Genomic DNA, 15,072 nt, shown 5'->3' with positions numbered 1-15,072 from the left:
ACAGAACACACTCCTTGACAGCAATGTGTGTGTTTGTGTTTCAGTCTGTGGTCCATGTTGAAGTCAGAGTATTGCCAGCTGGCCTCCCTGGCTGTGCCTCAGCTTCTCCACGCTCTGTCTCTGTCGCACGGGGCGGACATCTTCTGGAACCTCATCAACACAAACTTCAACAGCAAAGACTGGAAAATACGATTTGAAGCGGGTGAGAGATTTATAGCTCATGGTGTAAAATAACATACATTGTTAATCTGCTTTTTGTTGCTCAAAGGATTATATTTAACCTCCTATCTAGGTATTAACACCTCATCAAGCTCATCATGTTGAGACTAAACCGTTCATTTTTGTATTTATTTTATTTTGCCAGTGAGGTGGTAATGAATGAACCATTAGACGACCCCCAGTCTGTTTATATAATATGCTACCTAAACCACTTCCTGCCCATATCTCTTCCTGTTGTCATGGTTACCGTGTGGTTCAAACGGTGGTAAAGAGGAATTGTGGGATTAATATCTTAAGTATGACCTTGAGACAAGGGCAGAGGACAGGTCCTCTGACTCAGTATATGAAATAAGGGAAACAGGAGAACAATAGAACTACAATATCCCCGAAAATATGGTTAACACTTCTGAAAAGGTATACAGATATTAGCCTTTTGTGTATATAAACGCCATAAAAATGTTAAAATACATTCAGTCATTGTCTTTATCTAGTAAAATGATGACAAAATCAAATCCTGATGGTTGATATCATCATATCATATGTGGAATGATGATGTTATCACACCCTTTCATTAGCAGTGTTGAAACAGATATAATTATGGACATAAATCATTCAAATATAGCTTTTATATATATATATTTACAACCTTTAAATGTGAAGAATAGGCAATGTGGGGCTACTCTGGAATGTCTTTTAACCACCACACTGACACCTAGTGGTCCACAGTATGTGGTATCCATTAGCCCAGTGTGGGTGAAAGTGTATTGATTTCTGCTATAAAAAAGAAAGTGTCTCTAATAGATTTTGATTCGAGTCGAGGTTAAAAAAACAAAATTACTCTTCAAGACTAAATGCATTCTTATTTTGTTCCTCACAGGGAATGTGGGACATTGTGTGGTCAATATCTTTGTGTATGTGAACACCATCCTGGGGACTAATACATTTATGAGCATTATAGCTTAGCATTATACTAAAAACAGTCTTTTTGCTTTTACGCCATTGGAGAAGATAGCGTAATAAATGATATTAATAATAAAGTACATATTTTCTACAAACAATATTTCCAAATGTCATAATATCTGTTATTATTTAATGCAAAATGTATAAACCGAGTCTCATACATTATTCCTAAGCTCTATAAAAACAGAATCCATATTGATACACCCATGCATTATGTGAAGACAAATATGCTGACATGGAGAGCTAAATAATAATAATAATAATAGCTTGGATTTATATAGCGCCTTTCAAGGAACCCAAGGTAACACATTCATTTATCTTCTTTTATGACCTCATAGCTGGTTCTGTTTATTATATTGAGTTAATTATGGCCGAACATGTAGCTCAGTTGTCTCTTCCTATTGTGTAATGTTCCTGTTAACTCTGTATTCCTATGATAACACTCAGTGGAAAAGGTAGCAGTTCTGTGTCGGTTCCTGGACATCGGGGCCGTGACCAAAAACCACCTGCTGAAATATTCCCTGGCTCAAGCTTTCTGCTGCTTCCTGGCGTCTGTGGAGGACGTCAACCCAGCCGTGGCCACGCGGGCCCGCCTGCTGCTGGACACCATCAAGAGACCGGCCCTGCAGGTCACCCTGATAGGCCCCATTTAAAACCAATTCTTATTGGACTTTAATGTGTGTTATCTAACCGCTCATGTCCCTTTGTGTGTTGTTTATTATACAGGGTTTATGCCTGTGCCTGGATTTCCAGTTCGACACTGTCGTGAGGGATCGGCCCATTATCCTCAGCAAGCTCCTGCTGCTGCACTGCCTGAAGAAAGACATTCCTGCGCTCAGCTGGGAGTTCTTTGTCAACCGTTTTGAAACGCTATCTCTGGAGGCTCAGCTGCACCTGGACTGCAACAAGGAGTTTCCTTTCCCTACTAGTATGTAGCTGTCCCCATTCAGACGTTTTTACAGCTGCTCCCACTACCCTGCGTGTTGCTTGACAGAATATTTAATGTACCATAAACATTTCAGCCTAACAGTGCTCCAAATTATACTCTTTTTAATTGTTGTTGACAGCCATCACAGCAGTACGAACCAACGTAGCCAACCTCAGCGATGCAGCAATGTGGAAGATACGACGGGCCCGCTTTGCCAGGAATCGTCAGAAGAGCGTGCGCTCCCTCCGGGACAGTGTGAAGGGAGCCCCACCGGAGTCTAAACGGGCGTTTTCCCTCCCTGAGTCACTAAGCAACCGTATTCGTGAGTAGCACAGATTCGCTTGTCAATTTGAATCTGACCCTGTGTCACTGTCATTCAGTCTGTGGTCGAATAGTGTTTGCAAAGCCTCTAAAGTGCCTCATAGTTGCTTTTTTCAACCTGAAAATACAGTCACATCCCTGACTGTATTTTCAAGTCAGTTAATCATCCCTTTTAATGTAGAGAAGCACCTACTGTCTCTGTTGTCCTAATGTGGTGATCTCAGCCCAAATCCTGTTCCTTGTGAGTAAAACAAATGCTCCTCTATTTGCAAAAACTATTTTACCAAAGGTGAGCCATTTTCCTAATGTTTCTCACATGTTTGTTCAACGTTCATGTCACTTAAATGTCTAAATACCACTTTGTTTAATAAAGGAGTAACTCCCTACAATGTCATTATTTTCATTGTTCTGGGAGATGCTTCTTGTGTTGGTGTCAAACATGATGTGGTCATTTGATATTTGTGATTAGCCCTAGTTCTTGACAACACTTGGATTTTACACTGTTTTGAGGTCATATATTGTTTTGTGTGTTTATGTGTTTGTGTGTGCACATGTGGCGGTGAAGCTCAGACATGTGTCCTGTGCTACCTCCCCTGTGAGTTATCTTAAATTGTGTTCTTCATATGTGGTTTTTAGCTCTAAGGCTTACGAGGCAAGAGCACTCTGCCCCGACACTGGGAGATATGATAGAGAAAGTCCTGCCAGGTAAATAACAACCTAAATCTGAAACATAATTCTTCATAACCACATCATATTGGAGGAAAATGCAGTATGAGTAACAATAAAGCTACTTGAAATGATGACAGAAAATATGAAAAAGCAATGTTTGCTCCATGGAGACAGTCATTGTTTTTTCATTATTCATTAATTCTGACACTGAAAAAATAAAACTCTTGCTAACAACTAGCTTGTTTTTTTGTTTAACCCCATTTATGTATTCCACTCTGATGTATATGTATTGCATGAGGATGTCTCCACCTGGACAGGATGCGTTGTTGACCCCCCTCCTTCTATGTTGTTACCCCTCCGGGCCTGCACCCTTCCTTCTGGCCCCCCTCTCTCCTCTCTGCAGTACTTTTCCTCCCGCACTTTAACCCTGACGCTTCAGCCCCTCTTGCAGGCCAGACCCCGTCTCCCGAGGAAGACACCGTCATCAAAGACCTGCTTCCCGAGGACGCCGGCATCGATCACCAAACAGTTCACCAGCTCATGATGGTGCTCATGAAATTTATGTCCAAAGACCAGAGCAGCGCCGAGGCCGACATTGGCAGTGCCAAAGCTTTCAACACAGTGAAGCGCCACCTGTTCGTGCTGCTCGGCTATGACCAGCAGGAGGGCTGCTTCATGATTGCACCTCAGAAGATGCGCACCTCCACCTGCTTTAATGCCTTCATCGCCGGCATTGCACAAGTGACTGACATATAGTCTATTATCATACATTTGAGATTTTCTTCATTTACATATTAACTGGTATTTTTGGTAAGACATTGTAAGGAATGTGACAGTGTAACATTATTTCTTCTAGGTGATGGACTACAATATTGGTTTGGGGAAGCAGCTGCTCCCCCTGGTGGTCCAGGTGTTGAAGTACTGCACGTGTCCCCAGCTGAGGCACTACTTCCAGCAGCCGCCTCGATGCTCTCTCTGGGCCCTGAAGCCACACATCAGACAGATGTGGCTCAAAGCCCTGCTAGTTATCCTCTATAAGGTACTATTTGTATTTCTGTGTTAGTGGCTTTTCATTGCATGGAATATTCATTCACTCCCTAGATTATATGTTTTTTTCCACCTCTAAGTGATTGCTGAATGTTGCTGTATATTTTCTTAATATGATATACATGCTGGATTGCAAAGAGAAAACATAAGCTTATTATATTTGTCTGTGCTCCACAGTACCCTTACAGAGACATGGAAGGGAATAAAGTGGTCCTCCATCTGATTCACATCACCATCAATACGCTGAATGCCCAATATCACAGCTGCCGTCCCCACGCTACAGCAGGACCGCTCTACAGCGACAATTCTAACATGAGCCGCTACAGTGAGAAAGAAAAAGGTGAAGCAAAATAAAGGATGTTGTTTATCTCAACAACAGTCCTCACAAATGTCAAGTTTGCTGTATTATTTGTTTAATTGTTGCTTTTACGGGGAACTCATGTCTTAAAAAGATAGCATTTGTGACTGCAAATAAGAAAAAAGCGTGTAGATAATGATGGCAAAAAGGGATGAAAATGACTCCAATTGATGTTGATTTCTCTCCATCTTAGAAGAGGACAGTGTATTCGATGAGTCAGACGTGCATGACACACCGACTGGTGCCGCTAACAAGGAGTCACAGACCTTCTTTGCCCGTCTGAAGAGGATTGGTGGCAGCAAGTCTGTGAAGTACCAGCCGGTGGAGCTGAATGCCAAGAGAAGTAAGAAGCAGACTCTTTCAAATTCAAACGTAGTATAACAGCAGAACATATTTTTGAGATTACAGGAGGGTTTTTACTTTCACTGGGATAAAGTATAATTTTTCTTCTCAAAATCAGGTGAAATTGAGCTGTCAGAGTACCGTGAAGCCAGCGCGCTTCAGGACAGCATTCTGCACTGTGTGAGGGAGGAGAGCACCAGGAAGAAGCGGCTGCAGGCCATGCACAAGCAGAAGTCTCTGGACATTTCCAACACTGACTCCATCCTCTTCAACCTGGACGAACACAGACGTAAATCCTGCATTGATCGCTGCGACATGCAGGCGCCCCCTGAGGTCAATCGCACGTCGCATCATGGCAGGCATCACCGCAAGGGATCATCTGATGGCTCTTCGGTTCGGGTGGAGGGCAGCGATGCTGTCGACCAGCGGGGCTCAAAGCCTGTCATCCCTGAGGTCCGCCTCAGCTGCATGGAGACCTTTGAGGACAAACTGGACCTGGACTCGCTAGGAGGATCAGCTCAAGGGAAGGAGGACCAAGACCTCATCGACCTTTCCTCCGACTGCACCTCCATTCCCGAAAAGCACTCGCTGCTCTCGATGTCTGACAGCGACTCCTTGGTGTTCGAACCACTGCCTCCTCTGAGGATCGTGGAAAGCGATGAGGAGTTCGACCTTAACACCCTCATGTCCTCCAAGTTCAACGGCAGCCCAAAGTTAACTCCTTCCCCTGCTAGCAGCAATACTTTGCGACTGTCTCCTGTGGTTCAGGTGAGTGTAGAGGACTGTTCCAGTGACAAAAAGGGAGAGGGAGGCTCAGAGCAGGCGTTAGTGTTTAAAAGACTAAACCGTGTGACTCCCAGCACCTCTTTGGATCTTCCTGACAGACTGGAAAATGTCTGCCATGAAAGCCCCATGACCCTAAAGCAGAAGAGAGACATGCTGAGGAAGACCTCACATGTCCCCGACCTCTCGCTAGACGACATGTGCGATGAGGTAAAGAGCAGCTTTGGACTCGGGACCAGTCCCTCTGGTAGGACAATCTTCTTGGACATCCCGGAAGACAAAGCCGAGCCTCCTTCCTCACTGGAAAAAAGTAAGAGGGACAGTAATGACGAAGAAGAATATGGGGATGATGAAGATGACGACGACATGGCTGATGAAGCAGACAGCGACCAAAAACCTGACAATGGGGACGATGAAGCAGAGTTTAAAATCCAGATTGTTCCCCGACAACGGAAGCAGAGGAAGATCGCTGTCAGTGCCATCCAGAGGGAATACCTGGACATCACCTTCAATATGTTCGACAAGCTGGGGGGGGAGCAGACCACGGAAACAGGTACGAAAAAACGATGGTTTTAGATCATTCCTTTTTTACCACTGTGCTGGTCAGGAAGTGTGTGATGATGTCTTATATTTAAAGAGGCTTATTCAATACACTAAAAACACTTTTTACAACAGCTTGGTTGAAAGTCAGTAGCCTACTTTAAGCTTTTAGCTAAAATAATTTTAGGACCATACCTTACTTCCACAGATGACATTTTTTCATGGATTTGTTGTCAAAGCACTTCAGATATTCATTGCTATCGGGATGTTAAGAGCATTCCATGGAATATAACAAAAAGTGTATCTCCAGCCGGTTTCTCAAACTGACCTCCTTACCTGGGGTAGCAACCGGCTCAAGATTTCATCTGTACTACTGCTTTCATCTGTGGAAGCCGTAGCGCTGTAGCACGACCAATCATCTGAGCCGGCCCGGCTAAAGTAACTGGATGGCCTACCTGCCTATCAGCCTTACATCTGTGCACAAACTTATCTCGTGCCCTCATTGGTCATGTGCACGTTCGTGTGTGTTGGAGGAGGGGCTCTGTAAGGAAGTGGCAGATTTTTTCAGGCTGTGTATTTTCAAATTCTACCGCACTCGAGCTGGTTTCTCCAAAATGACCGACCCCACCTTTAAGGTCCCAGTTAAAGCTGTTTCCATTTCTGTACAATATGAAAATAAATGAGCAGATGATGAAAACTGTTGAATCCCGCGCGGACCACTTCACAGCCTCGCTGCTGACTTAATCACTGACCTCGTCACAGTTTATGTTCCTGACAGATCACTGTGTACTGCTGACTCTCGCACATCAACTGTTCCTCAGTCTAGGACTGAAGGCTACAGTGATGCTGCGTTTACTTCCTTTGTTTCAATCTCAGTGTTGATCTCTTTGATGGATCGCACAATTCTAGGAAAAGGTTTTCAAACCATATTCAGAACAATGTTACCGATGGCAGCCTGGTATGCTGGGAAAATGCACCCAAAAATAGTAGGCATTTCACAATGGACACAAAGGAAATCAAATCAAGTTTTATTTATATTGCACATTTGTAAAACGATTTTTGGTCGAGCCAAAGTGCTGTACATGCAATAAAAACACTTTACTACAATAGCAAACAGAAGACAATAAATTACAACAGCAAAAATAAAAATCACACACAGGGAAATGTGTTATTTGAGGATGGAAACAAATGTGAACACTGAAAAATGCCTCCAATCTGTATATAACTAACCACTCCAGCTGTGTGGTGTCCTGTGGTGTTCTATGTATGTGTTCACTGTTTTTGTTTCATACTAACGCTTAAAACGTTTTTCAGAAGTAGCCAAACAGTTACACGTCACTGCAAACTAAGAAGAAGACTTTAATCACAGATCAAATTGCCAACTTTGATTCTCTAAATCTGCGTAGCAAACAAAATAATTAAACTTCACATAACGGTTACTAAATTAGTACGAAACACTTAAACAATCACAAATGGTAGCAAAAGTAGTGCTTATTGCTACTGAATGTCCATATCTTATCAGCTTTTATCGGCATACATTCTGGCCAAATTCTGATGGCTAAGCCCAGCCCATTATTTACCCATATTGCCTTGCAGATCACAAAGTTCTGTCCACATTGGAAAAGCCACGAGAGTCGGCTTCAGCACCAACGCTCGAAGCTGCTATGCCTGAAACAAGCCACCGCTCTTCAGTATCAAGTAGGATCCAAATGCTCTACTTTGGTCTCCTTATAAACTCAATTAGACTGTTGTGGTTTTGTTAAGAGGGCCTTTTTCTAACTGTTTTACTATTTCTTTTGGTGCTATTATTTATAACCCCTGCAGACAACTAAAATAGATACTGATGCTAGAAATATGAAATAAAATAACATAATATTATTTGACATTTGCCTTAACATTTCCTAAGAAAATGCAGAGAGAAATATGACATTTTACAACCTAATTTTTCCAAATTAATGTTGCTTTTATCCTAATTGTGTAGTTAGTCATACAGACTAAGCTAAATTGTTGACCTCATTTTGTCCTTATGATTAAATAAAATCACAATATTCCCCTTTTTTCATGTGTGTCTAGTTTATATCAATGTAACGCACACAGTTGTTGGTATTGATGAAACGGTCTTGGCAGCTGCCTCACCCCAGGTGTCGTCCTCTGACCTTTAGCTCAGTACCGTCAGGTGAAGCGCGGCTCCCTGGGAGCGCTGACCATGAGCCAGCTAATGAAGAGACAGCTGGAGCACCAATCCAGTGCGCCACACAACATCAGCACCTGGGAGACGGGTCAGTCACTTTAGACTTTTCTTCATCCCATCATAGAAGGAGATACAGTATATGGACATACAGTAGTAACACATAGATGAAAACTACAGAAACAGTAAACCAACATGTTATTCCTCATCAACCAGCCACTAATAACTGACAAGAAAAGCCTTCTATTGTTTTATTTCATAACTCCTTTTTTTATAGGCCCGACAAAGACAAGTCTGCTTTCTGCACCAAGCACAGTCAGCATGTTTGTCCCTGCGCCCGAGGAGTTTATTGATGAGCAGCCTACCACGATGTCTGACAGGTAAATGAACAGATACCTGTCTAAAAACAGGTCATCATAATGCTTAAACATGCCTGTTTTTCTATGCATTGCCCCAGGTGTCGGGACTGTGCAGCCGTGCTGGAGGAATACGACGAGGAGACTCTCAGCCTTGCAGTGGTGGTTCTCTCCATGTTCATCCACCTCAGCCCTGATTTGGCTGCGCCCATGCTCCTCGACATCATGCAGTCTGTGGGCAGGTACAGCCGTTCCTGCAATCCATATCCACACAGTACTTCAGCGTTAAATGAAGTTTCATAACTCGCCCTCAGAACTCATGCATAATTCATCCCTGAATCCTAACCCACTGCTTTAACTTCTTTCAGGTTGGCATCTAGTGCCAATTTTTCTGGACAAGCTGAGAGGTATGAGACATTAAAGCTGTCACACAAGCCTTTACTGTGCTTATGGCTGAGTTTAATAATAGATGTGAAGTGTGACCCCCTGTCCAACGCTGCCTTTCTTCCTGTGATTTCTTTGCAGTATGTTGATCCCAGGAAATGTAGCAGGTGTAGCCAAGCAGTTCCTCCGCTGTATGTTTCACCAGCTGGCCCCTAATGGCATCCTGCCCCAACTCTTCCAAAGCAACATCAAAGGTCTGCGCACTCCACTATACTCTACTCAAAAATCCTATGAATGTACATATCTTAAGTGCTCATTTGTGTGTTTTTCCACCTTGTTTGACTATATTTGATGACTGATTTATATAAACCTGGATAGTAGTAATAGCAGTCTTTCTTTGCATATTTATTTGAATGTGTCTGAAACGTAGTGTCTACCTTTCTCCTTATTACAGATGGAAGTTTTCTGCGAACACTGGCATCCTCCCTGATAGATTTTAATGATTTGAGTTCTGTTGCTGCCCTAAACATGCTGCTTGAGGTGAGATTTTTTTCTAAGGCAGTTGTGTTGAGTCATTTACCCAGCAGGAGGAGCTCTTGTCAAAGCAAAATATATGTGTTCTGGCTTCAGCTACATGAACAGCATAAGCCCATCTAAAGCAACACATCATTGGGGCATTCCAGAAAACCTGCCTTACTCTGCACCACTGTACCGGTTTATTGTTACTGTTAAAGCTAAATAAATGACACAGATAACAACCCACTGACGCATGAGCTCATCCAAGCAATCATCTGTGCTTCACTGTGCTAAACCCCCGCTCTCATCATCAGCTCTGTGATTGATCAGGACTGAATGATCAGTTAAATGGAAATATCTTGGCTTATAGAATCTCCTTATATAACCCTGTTATGGTTTATGCCTCTGTGCCCTCCAGGGCTTGAACAACAAGAAGAGTCTGCCAGCAGGGGGCACAATGCTGCACTGCCTGGACAACATCGCCACCTTCATGGAGGCCCTTCCCATGGACTCTCCTAGCAACCTGTGGACAACCATCTGCAACCAGTTCCAGACCTTCCTCACAAAACTGCCCTCTGTGCTTCCTCTGAAGGTAGATATCGACTCTTCCGTTCACTTAGTCATGGTCTGATATGGTCTAATGTGATTATGGCTGGAGGAAAAGCATCTTGCAGTGCCCTTGTCCGGTTCAATAGGACAGAGTCTTACAATTGTAATTGATTTGACTCTGCCGCTTTTGACCTTGGAGGTCAGTTGAATGTGTTCTAATCAATTTATCACTGCAGGCACATTTTAATTCCAGGAATATGGCTCTGTATCATGTAATGTATGTCCACGTCGGTATTTTAAAACCAACTGACAGTCCAAATATTTTCCCGTCTCATTAGTGCCCCATGGATTCCAGTTTAAGGATAATCATTTGTCTACTAAAAATCCCAACTACAAATGCAATCCGGGTAAGCCCAGAGCAGAATTTGTCATACTTTACCGAAAAGTAAAAATACAAGCCTTTGTTATCTTAACCTTTTCTTGTCTCCTTCCTCCCTACAGAGCCTCCTGGAGCCTTTCTCCAAGCTGCTGAGCTTTGTCATCCAGTATGGCATGTTCAGTCTCTCCTACCTCGTAGAACTGTGCGGACTATGTTACAAAGGCTTCAACAAGGTACTCTTGAGTGTGCTTTCATAACATCTTTTGTGTAAATAGAGTATCATAAGTAGGAAGAAAGCCCATGGTGACAGTAATCAGGAATTATTAGGAGTTAAACCTTTTAAACTAATCTGCAGTGTTCAAAATGTTAAGCTGCTGTTCACAGGCCTCTGGCTCATCACTCTGTGGGTGCTTTACCTACTTCCCTTACTCTCCAGTCAGCCAGAAATGTGGCCATGTGTCACAGATGATTAAGTAGGCAATCAGCTAGTATTGATTAACATGATTAGTTGGTGTGCTAGGGCCGACCGGTGTGATTCTGAGCGGCTGTCTCAGACAGAGATGGAGCCAGGGCTGTCTGCACGGTTGGGCCAGATGGATCCTCAGTCCTCTACCACTGTCAGCGCTGCATGCTTTATGTCTCCTGCAGTATGGATTTTCTAGACCCTCTTCAATTCCTCACCATATAATATCCACTTTTCAAAACCCAGAGTCACTATCAGCAATTGCTTTGGAACCTGTCCTTTACAGTTGTTTTATGAAGAGGTGAGCTTTCTGGGAAGCTTCCCCCAGTTATCTTTGGAGGTCAGATTTTAAGGACACATAGTCACATTTACTAGTCCTACTAAAGTTTGTCCCGCCATGCATCATTTGTGAAAGCCGCACTGCACTATGCAACTGGGCCCTCTAGCAGAGTATGATTAGCTATTTACCAAACGGACATGCTCCATTAACTTTTAATTATGAGAGTGCTGCGTACAGGTATGCGCATTAAGTCAGAAGCAGCTCTGCATTCTGTACGAGCGGAGGAGCATGTGCCTGCGCCGAATATAAGCAAACATGACTGCATAGAGAAAGAGTGAGGCAAAGTGGAAGCCAGAAGATGACAGTGTGGTTTGTAAACAGGCAGCTGGGCTTTGTGTGGAAGGGATGAACAAAGAGAGAGCCTGTCCTCAGGGAGGGAGAAGGCAGCCTGACAGCCTCATCTGAGCTGCCTGGGACTCTGGGAGGAGAGATCTGGACTGGCCTAAATCTACTCCTCAGCTTCCCTATTCTCTGTCTATTCTCTGTCTCCCTGCCTCCCCTCCCTCCCCTCTCGCTGCCTGTCCTTCCCCCTCTATTCAGGCTACAGAGTTTATGCTCTCCTCGCAGCATGAGTAAGGGAGAGTGATAATAGAAAAAGGCAGTCTTGCTGCATCGGTACATTTACTCCACTCTCTATCTCCCCATCCAGGAGAGAGATAAGTTCTACATGTCCCGCATTGTGGTGTTAGAGCTCCTGCAGGCTCTCAAGTTCAAGTCTCCTCTGCCCGACACAAACTTGTTACTGCTGGTCCAGGTAAAAAGAATGCTCTTTTATGCACAGTTTACAAGATCCACATAAATCACAGTGTTGCATCCTGAATACAAATGTAAAACCACTGTGGGATTTCTCAGTTTGTTTGTGCAGATATCGGTACACGGCTAGCAGAATCCACCATCATCCAAAAGCACATGATCTTAACGCTGCCGGGGGTAAGACTTTAGCCGATGTGTGTTTGTCTCCTATTAGAATCAGCCTCATTAAGCAGCAGGAAATAAAGATGGAGCCCGCTGTGATTCCTCCTAAAGGATAAACTGCTTTTGTTCTCCACAGTGCACAACAGCAGCCATGGAATGCATGAGACAATACATAAGTGAACTCCTGGATTTCATTGCAGATATGCACACATTAACCAAACTTAAAGTAAGTCTTGTTCTTATCATATGCATATTATATATTTCCTATTGTCCAGCCTTATCTTCTCCTTTTTCCAAATGTGTTACGCAGAGCCATATGAAGGCTTGCTGTCAGCCTCTGCATGAGGACACTTTCGGGGGGAACCTGAAAGTGGGCTTGGCACAAGTTGCTGCCATGGAGATCAGCAAAGGCAATCACCGTGATAACAAAGCTGTGGTCCGATATCTTCCTTGGCTTTATCATCCGCCATCCACCATGCAACAAGGGTAAAAATGAGAAAACAGCAGATGGGTTTAGTAATGTCTTAAAGAGACAGTCCCGAATTACATTAAAACATATTGCCTCATCTATCTGTGGTGATATATACAGCAAGGTTGTAAGAAATGTTGAAAGTGTATTGGTGTGAAAGCAGAGTGGTCAAACCTTGAAAATGATCTTCACTGCGGATACAACCAAATCTGTTTTATGTACCTTTCGTGAACCAACACAAATGTTAAACTAACAGATGTTTAGTATAATCCTATGAAGAAATCAAATACAATTCTGTAGAATATTGAAACCTTTTTTTCCCTGCAGGCCCAAAGAATTCATTGAGTGTGTGTCCCACATCCGTCAGCTGTCCTGGCTGCTTCTGGGCTCCCTGACACACTGCGCCCTGCACCAGGGCTCCACCTCCTGCATGCCCATCCCTCTGGATGCTGGCTCCCACATTGCAGATCATCTTATCATCATCCTCATCGGTTTCCCAGAACAGTCAAAGGTCAGACAGAAAACAAATCTATCTAATGGCGCCACCCAGGTTGTGTTAATATGATCTATATAACCACCTCACATCGTTCTTGATCTCTGCCCCCAGACGTCAGTGCTGCACATGTGCTCTCTGTTCCACGCCTTCATGTTCGCCCAGCTGTGGACCATCTACTGCGAGCAGGCGGCCGCTGCTCCGTCCCTGCAGAACCAGAACCAGACCGAGTTTTCCTCCAGCGCCATCCTCACTGGCCTGGAGTTCTGGAGTCGGGTAACACCCAGCATCCTGCAGCTCATGGCCCACAATAAAGTGGTGAGTGTTCTGCCTGTTAATTAAAATGTCTGTAATGATTTCTGTTTCATAAATGATGTGAAAACTGTAACTATGATAGAGAAAATCACAGTTTGATTGTATTTGTTTCTTTCTCTCAGATGGTAGAAATGGTGTGTCTTCATGTCATTAGTTTGATGGAAGCCCTGCAGGAGTGCAACTCAACCATCTTTGTCAAGGTTTGATATGACTCTAGTATCTCTCTAAATGGTTCATATATAACCACCTTAACACTAATCTAATACTTATCCATCCTCATTTCTTCCTACAGTTAATTCCTATGTGGCTACCCATGATTCAGTCAAACCTTAAGGTAAAGCTTTTAAGATGTTGATACAGATTTATAATATGCAGGTAACCATTGACTCTTAAGAGGATTACAGACTCATCTTACCTTTTCTTGTTCATCAGCATCTCTCTGCTGGGCTGCAGTTACGTCTCCAGGCCATCCAGAACCGTGTGAACCATCAGTGTCTGCTGGGCCCCACATCTGGGGCCCCCCCGATTGCCCTGCGCAAATGGCTGCAGTGCACCCAGTTCAAGATGGCTCAGGTGGAGATCCAGTCGTCTGAGGCCGCCTCGCAGTTCTACCCCATGTGACCTGCTCCTACTCACATCTGGGTCTTTAGACCTGCCTGCATCCTCTCTGACCAAAAAACAGACTCTTCTGTAAACCGATGATGTGTGGGATTCATATGGACTGGATCATTTTCAGCACCTTCAGTAGTATCATACCTGTACAGTAAATCTATGCTATTTTGAAGTACTATCGCTGGAGCTGATAATTAAAGGTTTGGCAGGCTTGTGTGGGATGATTGTATCAGGTGCCTATCTGTTGTATTCAACAGAGAGAATTTCTATTGACGTTAGTAATAGTGAGGGTGTGAAAGCAAATGCTTGTTGAATATAAGATACTCTCACTATGTTACATTCATATTCTATCACTTTTTAAGTTGCTTGGTGGCAAGCCGAATAATAAAAGAATGAGTTTTTCTAAACGATGAGTACACTTTCTCATTTCACATGGATTTCAAATCCCTTTTAAATTCAAATGTGACATTTACTGCCCTTTTGATGTCCTGGCTGATTTGGAAAATGTCCAGTTTACCATAATGCAGATAAAATCAGCTCTGTTTTTCACTCTGCTAGACGAGAATCTGAACCTCTGGTGTGTCCGGGAAAATGGCATGACATGCATTACTCAGCTCCCGTCTGAGACCCTTGTCGGACTGTCAGTCATGCTGCCTCTCGCCATCAGAGCTCTGATCGATCAGAGGCCAATCTGAGTTGCAGCAGCAGCTTTGTAACTTGATAAGATGGAGCCAGACATTAGAGGTAAACAAGACTTTTGGTTGTGCCCCCCTCCCCGCCCTAAAGTCGAAGGCACCCCTTCCCCATTTGTCCTTTCCCTTCTTCATTGGCAGCAGCGAAACAGATTGGCCCACGCATATACCAAGCAAACACAATTACCTTTGCCCTAATGTGGTTTGTTGTGATTAAGCATTGTTGTGAGGTCT

The 15,072-nt window shown here is 43.6% G+C and overlaps 1 protein-coding gene across 9 annotated transcripts in view; it reads left to right on the top strand.

The window, feature by feature from the left end:
- LOC117549986 (protein unc-79 homolog) overlaps positions 1–14,559 on the top strand; it is a 32,853-nt gene extending 18,294 nt beyond the window's left edge. For 3 of the 9 annotated variants that reach the window (XM_034222227.1, XM_034222229.1, XM_034222230.1), the window contains 29 exons: positions 45–202; positions 1,627–1,808; positions 1,906–2,107; positions 2,247–2,429; positions 3,065–3,133; positions 3,501–3,838; positions 3,954–4,136; positions 4,322–4,484; positions 4,696–4,845; positions 4,963–6,180; positions 7,764–7,865; positions 8,330–8,446; positions 8,633–8,735; positions 8,813–8,953; positions 9,080–9,118; positions 9,237–9,349; positions 9,550–9,635; positions 10,030–10,203; positions 10,499–10,567; positions 10,662–10,772; positions 11,992–12,096; positions 12,195–12,272; positions 12,394–12,483; positions 12,568–12,743; positions 13,054–13,237; positions 13,334–13,537; positions 13,657–13,734; positions 13,827–13,868; positions 13,967–14,258. In XM_034222227.1, the coding sequence (XP_034078118.1) occupies positions 45–202; positions 1,627–1,808; positions 1,906–2,107; positions 2,247–2,429; positions 3,065–3,133; positions 3,501–3,838; positions 3,954–4,136; positions 4,322–4,484; positions 4,696–4,845; positions 4,963–6,180; positions 7,764–7,865; positions 8,330–8,446; positions 8,633–8,735; positions 8,813–8,953; positions 9,080–9,118; positions 9,237–9,349; positions 9,550–9,635; positions 10,030–10,203; positions 10,499–10,567; positions 10,662–10,772; positions 11,992–12,096; positions 12,195–12,272; positions 12,394–12,483; positions 12,568–12,743; positions 13,054–13,237; positions 13,334–13,537; positions 13,657–13,734; positions 13,827–13,868; positions 13,967–14,155 (5,047 nt within the window). In that variant the 3' untranslated portion in view covers positions 14,156–14,258. Of the gene's footprint in view, positions 1–44; positions 203–1,626; positions 1,809–1,905; positions 2,108–2,246; positions 2,430–3,064; positions 3,134–3,500; positions 3,839–3,953; positions 4,137–4,321; positions 4,485–4,695; positions 4,846–4,962; positions 6,181–7,763; positions 7,866–8,329; positions 8,447–8,632; positions 8,736–8,812; positions 8,954–9,079; positions 9,119–9,236; positions 9,350–9,549; positions 9,636–10,029; positions 10,204–10,498; positions 10,568–10,661; positions 10,773–11,991; positions 12,097–12,194; positions 12,273–12,393; positions 12,484–12,567; positions 12,744–13,053; positions 13,238–13,333; positions 13,538–13,656; positions 13,735–13,826; positions 13,869–13,966 lie in introns of all 9 variants that reach the window. The other 6 variants (XM_034222222.1, XM_034222223.1, XM_034222226.1 and 3 more) reach the window with 6 other exon arrangements.
- Positions 14,560–15,072: the final 513 nt, after the last annotated feature.

This window comes from Gymnodraco acuticeps, unplaced genomic scaffold (genome assembly GCF_902827175.1).
Source record: "Gymnodraco acuticeps unplaced genomic scaffold, fGymAcu1.1, whole genome shotgun sequence".
NCBI classification, from domain to species: Eukaryota; Metazoa; Chordata; class Actinopteri; order Perciformes; family Bathydraconidae; genus Gymnodraco; species Gymnodraco acuticeps.
The sequence above is the reverse complement of the archived record's forward strand: the minus strand, read 5'-3'. Positions and strand labels throughout refer to the sequence as shown.